The sequence below is a fragment of the Eurypyga helias genome, unplaced genomic scaffold, assembly GCF_000690775.1.
Source record: "Eurypyga helias isolate BGI_N326 unplaced genomic scaffold, ASM69077v1 scaffold15203, whole genome shotgun sequence".
Taxonomy (NCBI): Eukaryota; Metazoa; Chordata; class Aves; order Eurypygiformes; family Eurypygidae; genus Eurypyga; species Eurypyga helias.
This window is the reverse complement of record NW_010240786.1, coordinates 1,843-8,591: the sequence shown is the minus strand read 5'-3', so window position 1 is coordinate 8,591 and position 6,749 is coordinate 1,843. Positions and strand designations below refer to the sequence as shown.

General features: G+C 56.9%; 1 protein-coding gene across 1 annotated transcript in view; it reads right to left on the bottom strand.

Annotated features, from left to right (window-relative positions):
- The window catches only part of NCOR2 (nuclear receptor corepressor 2), a gene marked incomplete at both ends in the record, with an annotated part of 27,828 nt that extends 21,321 nt beyond the window's left edge, over nt 1–6,507 (bottom strand). Inside the window, 4 exons of the mRNA XM_010148566.1 lie at nt 86–241; nt 2,262–2,480; nt 4,894–5,125; nt 6,387–6,507. Coding sequence (XP_010146868.1) covers nt 86–241; nt 2,262–2,480; nt 4,894–5,125; nt 6,387–6,507 — 728 coding nt within the window. The remainder of the gene's footprint in view (nt 1–85; nt 242–2,261; nt 2,481–4,893; nt 5,126–6,386) is intronic.
- Between the last annotated feature and the right edge of the window lie 242 nt (nt 6,508–6,749).

Here is a 6,749-nt window from a genome sequence, read left to right as displayed (position 1 = left end):
AGAGCACACCCGCAACCACAGCCCCTGTGCTCAGCCCAGCTCAGGACAGAGAGCACGTGCCGCGCAGCCGGCGGCTTCCACTTACCCGGTGGGTTATACTGGAACAAGTGGGGCTCTGCCTGGGGAGAGGTTTTTATCACATCCCGGGCGTAGGACAGGACAGGGGGCCAGCACGATGCGGCCGTTGGCTCCGCACTCAGCTTCTGAGCCTCTGCGATGGATGAGAAGTGCACAGACTTTTCTGCAAGGGAAACAGAAAGCCACGGGCTTGCTCAGCGGCACCCCTGACGAGCAGGACAGGCAGAGCCAGCTCCCAGCAGGGGAAGCGGCTGCAGTTCAGTCCGACGCAGCCATGAGACGAGGGCTGAATTCCCCAACCAGACTAAAAAGAAAAAGCCTCAGTGTCCCTGCCTGGATGTGACAGCATTTCTTTTACTCAGATGCTTAAAGCGCAGCAGGGAGGACGGATGTCCATGTTGGTGACGCTGGTGATGCTCACTGCCAGCCAGGACCGCCATGGACATCCCACCCCCACACGACAGACAGCGTTTGGCATGCACCCAGTCACCGGGACGAGCGTAGGGTCCAGCTCCTTGCCCAGGGCTTGGCCACTCCTGCCTGTGCTCACAGCTCCGCATCGGCCACCGCAGCAGGGCTGGGGGGGCTGACGTGATCCTGTCAAACCCTCTGCTGAGGTCAAAGCCAGGAGGCACCAAGGTTGGCACCCCTCTGGTATGCAGGGGACACCCAGCCAGCAGTGGCTTGCTGGTGACAATGTGGTCTGCAGTGTGTAACCAGGCATGTGGGGGCCAGGGGAGCCCCGGACCACTTCCAGGGACCACCACGTGCTGGGAACAAGCTCATCCCTACATCACATCGTGATGTGAAAGTTCCACCACTACTGAGGGATGGCTGCTGGCTATAAACCATTTCCAGGCTGCAGGAATGGCCAGAAATAATGACATCAGTTTGTTGGCCAGCAAGGGAATAATGTGAGATGCCTGGAGAGACCAGATGTCGGAGAACACCCGGGACAACCGCGCTGTACAAGACTGTCAAATGCAAATGAAGGTCAAGCTGGGCTCTGTGGGATGACCAGAAGCCTCTGCAGGCAGCAGGATGGCTGCTGCTCCTCTGCAAGGCACCAGGGCCAGGAACGCTGCCTTAAAATGTCGGGCTTGGTCTGGGTTCAGCCCGGCTATAAAAAGGCTGATCGGAGGCCAAGAGGTGCCTAATGCCGGAGGAGCCATCCTGAACCCTGCCAAGCTCAGCACGGTGCCGGGGAGAAAGGGGGCTTCCCCTGCACCAGCTCCATCCCAAGCGCATCCTCATGCTTTGCCAGGCAGGTGGACGAGACCATTTTCTGGATGGATTAGAGGCAGGTTTGGTAAGATCTGCCTATAATCAACGAACACATTGTTTTGGGCTGTTCTTCTCCCCCCAGACCCACCTGCGTAGTGTCTGCATTGGCCAGGAATTAGAAACTGGGCAGTAAACAACAGCCATCACGAATGAACCCAGCCTTTACCCATCAATTTTTGATAAAAATAGATGCCTGAATCCCGCTAAGCCTAATAATAGGGCAAGTAGATTATCAGAGGCCCGATTTAATGAGGCTTTACTGCATTATCATTATTAATGCTCAGTGTACTCAGAAGCTGGGAGATTATTCTTGTCCCCTTCAGCGAGAGAAGAAATCCATTATCGGCACAGAGGTGTCCAGGCACTCTCGCCTCTGCAGCCTCTCCCCTCCCCACGCTGGATCCCAGGGAGGATCCCTTCATCCTGCCAGCACAGGGGAACCCAGGCACATCCTCCAGACCGATGGATAGCCCCTGGCGTGTTCACGCTCCCTGATTTTCTCCCGCTCACACGGGGGAGAACAGCGCTGGGATGTCCCGGCTGAAGACGCTCTCTGGCGCAAAGGCGCTGTCAAGCCAAGGCTACGTGCACCCTGGATGGCTCATGGAGAGCCCCGTCTTCCTCCCCTCCCCGCGGGAGCCGTCCCCTCCCCTGCGTGCCTGCGAAACGCAGCCAGTTCCTAATTGCCCCTGCATTAGCGGGTGGCTATAACTCAGCCAGCTTTTGATAAAACAGCACTTACGCTGGGAAGAGCCAGTTCCTATTACCGTTTATCAAGCCCCTGGAATGGGAGCGAAGGAGTCAGAGTTTATATGATCCGTCATCCAAATTAATGCTCTTGGCTCCCCATCGCCTACAAAGGCCAAACGAAAACACAACTAAATCAACACAAAACATACCGCTGGCTTTCAAACTGCCCGAGCGATAACCAACGATATGCCCGACGGCGACTTGGCAACGGGAAAAGGGATCCGACTGCCTGCTGGGGAGACGCGGGCAGGGCTGCTTGCCTCTGGCCAGCAGCTCGCCCTGGAAGGCAGAGGGGGGAGCGCTCAGGAAGGTACGGCTGGGCTGGCCGCCCTCCAAGCCGATATGGCCCCAGCCAGCGGAGCCAACGCCTGGGCCAGGATGTGTGCAAGACTCGGCTTTGAAGCGGATCCAGAAGGATGTTGATCTCCGGAGCGGTTGCAAGAGTTCAGGCTCTCTTATCGAGCAGAGGAGGGATGGGAGTACCTGCTCCAGCAGAGCTGGCCCCTCGCTCGGAGCCATTTAACTCTCCCATTTCACACGAGATCTGTGCAAGGGTGACGCGGTAGCACGATGCCTGCAGTGCCTCCTGCCACTTCCCTGGGATGCCTCGGAGAGCAGGGGAGGGAAGGGATGGACACAGATTTGCCAGGAGTATCTGGCTATCTCCCCTCTAAGCCCTGATCCACAGCCAGGATGTGGTCCAAGAGGCAGAGACAGCCCTGAGCAGCTGCCTGAGTCCATACCCGTACCAAACTCAGGGCTTTGGGGGACCCGATTTCTACCCTCGAGGTGACTCTCATCACAATCCTGCCTATGAGAAAGCTGGGGGGACTTTTTCCAAGGGCAAGGAGTGACAGGACAAGGGGTAACAGGTTTAAACTGATAGAGGGAGATCGAGATGGGACATCAGGAAGAAATCCTTCCCGGAGAGGGTGGGGAGGCACTGGGACAGGTTGCCCAGAGAAGCTGTGGATGCCCCATCCCTGGGAGTGCCCAAGGCCAGGCTGGATGAGGCTTGGAGCAACCTGGTCTAGTGGAAGGTGTCCCTGCCCATGGCAGGGGGTGGGGCTGGGTGGGCTTTAAGGTCCCTTCCCACCCAAACCAGTGTGGGATTCTGTGATTCTATGGTTTTCCCATGGGAGATGCATTCCTTCCACGGTGCGAGGACCCTGTGGTTCCCTAGGGCCCATGGGCAGCCCAGACCCACGCTGCCACATGCACAGCTCCGTGGGGCTTGGAGGTCACACAGTTGGAGCTCCAGACCTGCAGGGCTGTCTGCAAGGGTCCAGGGAGGTGTAATTAGCTTCATTAACATGAAGAGCACTACCGAGGTGTGAGAGGAGAGAATAAAGCGCTTCTCTTTGCAGAGAACAAAGCCATAAAAAAATCCACCTGGGAATCAGATCCTGGCATTTAATCATGGTGCCAACAGGTCACAGAATGGCGTGGCTGAACTCCAACCCCTCTGCCCGTACCGAACACACACATTCTGCCTCATCTCCTCACGCCCTGCGGGCAGGAGGAAGCTGGAGCTGCAGCGCTGGTTTTTCCTCCGGGTTCAACCGCCGGCCATGCCACCAGGAAGCTGAGCTGTGCACAACCAGATCCACATGGGATTATGGCTCAGGACAAGATCAAACCTGCTGCTGGGGGGCAAAGCCAGAGGGAACTGTTCTGCCCAGGCAGCCAACATGAATGCAGCTGGAGACGGGACTTCTCAGGTGGCAATGCCACGACCCGGAGGGAACTCCCTTTCTTTCAAGGTGAGCAGGCACCTTCCTCACTGATACGCAAAGCATTCCAGAGGTGCTGGTGCTGTTTATTGTGCCAAAATAATTTGGCCAAGCGCCAGCAGCCAATGCTTCCTGCAAGCCTATCGTTCTGTCCCGAGGGATGTGACAGCTCCAAGAACAAATCCCTAGATGGGGATACTGCAGAGCAGGCTGCTAGATCCCGGCTGCCGAGGGCAAACCAGTGCAGCCGTTTCCAGCAGAAATCCCAGCCCAAGTCCAGTGCAGATCCCTTGGCAGTGGAGTCTCACCCCTGCTCCATCTCCATGCACAAAGAGGCAATTTTTGCAGCTGCACCCATCCCTGTGCAGGATCCAGCACTGGGGGACATCCTCCTTGCCCCCTCAGCTTGGCTGCGAGGGGCAGGGACACAGACCAAGCTGGAACGGACTCTGGCACTCAGGATGAAAACACATGGAGAGTTTGGGCTCGTCAGGACCTCCCGTCTCTCCCTAACTGCTGTCCCCGGGTGCTCAAGCTAATGACGCTTCGGCTGCTCTACAGTGGGAAACTCTGAACTGCTCATTAGGCAGCCAGACCGCATCAGAGCTATTCCGGGGAGAAAGCACTGGGAATCTTTACAGGAACCTTTGGACTCCGAGTCACAGTATTAGCATTGATTTTAAATGAAATAATGGTCCCCGCTGAGCATTAAAAGCATGCTTTACAGAAAGGCAGCAAGGTAGAAAGGAGACATTGTGCCCGGAGCCCTGGCATGCCTCCAGGCCCCTTTGCTCTCCGGCAAATGGCAGAGACACTAATAAAGGCAATCTTCACCTCCTCAGCACTCGACACCGGCCCTGTGTTCACTGCCGGCTCGAGGAGACATGATGTACTGCCTAACGAACATGGGAAATTAGCCATGCCTCCCCAGTCCTGCTTCGAGATGCTAGTAAAGAGCTTCGGAGGGCGGAAGCAAGCTTCCACCACGTAGGGCTGCACACACCCGGCGTTTCTGGGCGGACAGGCAGCGAGGCGCACACACTCCTACCTTCCTTGTCGCCAACAGCGGGGCTCCTGCTCTTTCCCCTGGGACTGCTGCTCGGCTGCTGCTCCTTCTCTCCTGTCTGCTGGGACTGCGAGAGCTTGCTCGGGGGCACGTCCTCGCGGGCAGACTCATGGGCTTTCGTGATCTGCTGCTGGTAGAGGGCCAAGGCGTGGGGAGGCACCTGAGGCTTCACACTTCCACTCTGCAACATCCCCTCCGAGAAACCTTCGGAAATCTGCAAAGCAGTAAGAAGCGGTGATGCTTGCCATGCCACGTGCTGCTGACATCCCTAAGAGCCTCGGAGACATCCAGGTGTCCGGAGAGGCACCTGCCCCACACCATCTCTGCAGGTCTCACCATCCCAAACAGGGCTCTGAACCTCTCCAGCCATGGGAGATTTTAAAAGCCCACAACAGAGTATCAGCTGCGCGCTGGTGGCACTGCAGGAGAGCCTCAGCCTTGCCTAGTTTGAATCCGCTAATCTACAGTTAAGTGCTTGTGGCTTTTGCCAGAAGTTACATTACGGCAGCCGCATGGGAAACTGGAAGAGCATCAGGAACACGTCCTACCCGAGTACGCAAACCCCAAAAGCAGGGATTTCCTCCCTCCACAGCCAGTGATGCTGCTCCTCCAGGGTTGTCCCTGGAGACACCAGGGTGTTTTTTGCCACAGCCCAAAGCCACGGCACCAGGAGGGACCGTCAGCTTCAGAGAATACATGTCAGGACGAGAGGAAACGGCCTCAAGTTGCACCAGGGGAGGTTTAGATGGGATATTAGGGAAAAATTCACGGGAAGGGCTGTCACGCATTGGAATGGACTGCCCAGGGAGGTGGTGGAGCCACCATCTCTGGAGGGATTTGAGAGATGAGTTGATGTGGTGGTCAGGGACATGGTTTAGGGTAGACTTAGCAGTGCTAGGCTGATGGTTGGACTCAATGAACTTAAAGGTCTTTTCCAACCAGAACAATTCTAGGGTTCTGTGATTTTTTCAGCACACGGCTGATGGGTAGCCAAGAAGGGGGACCACGCAAAGCTTCTGGGTGAGGAAGAGCACGAACACTTCTGTGGTATCCTTCAAGCATGAGACGAAGAGAAGCTCGGGGTTGGGAAGGTGCACACTTGCTTTTTAAAGCAACGGGAGGCAGCAGTCATGTGGCAATGAGGAGCTTTATCTGCCCAGACCTCCCACGACTTTGATAAAGGAGCTGAAGGGACACCCAGGCGCTGCTGGCAGAGCTGCTGCGGCAGCCAGGAACATGGAGGGGGGACTTTTTCCAAGGTCAGGGAGTGACAGGTTTAAACTGAAAGAGGGAGATTGAGATGGGACACCAGGAAGAAATTCTTCCCGGAGAGGGTGGGGAGGCACTGGAACAGGTTGCCATCCGCGGGGATGAGCTCACCCTCGCCACCCTGACGCATAGGACGCAGCCCTGTGCGAGGGCACACAGGAGGCACATGCGGCAGGGTGCTCCTGACCCGGGGTGGGGGTACTCACGATGGGAGGGATGGCAGCAGCACGCTGCTTCAGCTGCTTCAGGTCCAGCGGCTTCTGTGGCGATGAGTTGAGCCTGGCATCGCTGGCAGTGTTGAGCAGGCTGGGCCGGGGGGACAGCAACCTGGGCACAAAAAACGCATGTCAGCCGGCAATGCCATGGACAAGCTCCGCAGCCCATCACCCCCCCACATCCTGCTCCCCTCTGGTTTATCCTGCCAAGCCTAGAAGACAGAGAGGAGTGTGCTGGACCACTGCTGGGAATCTGTGGCTCTTGAACACAGCCTTGCAAGCTGCTACCCTGCCCCAAACCTGTTGGGATGCCAACTGCCACTCCAAAGATCCCAGCATCTGCTGTGAGGATGC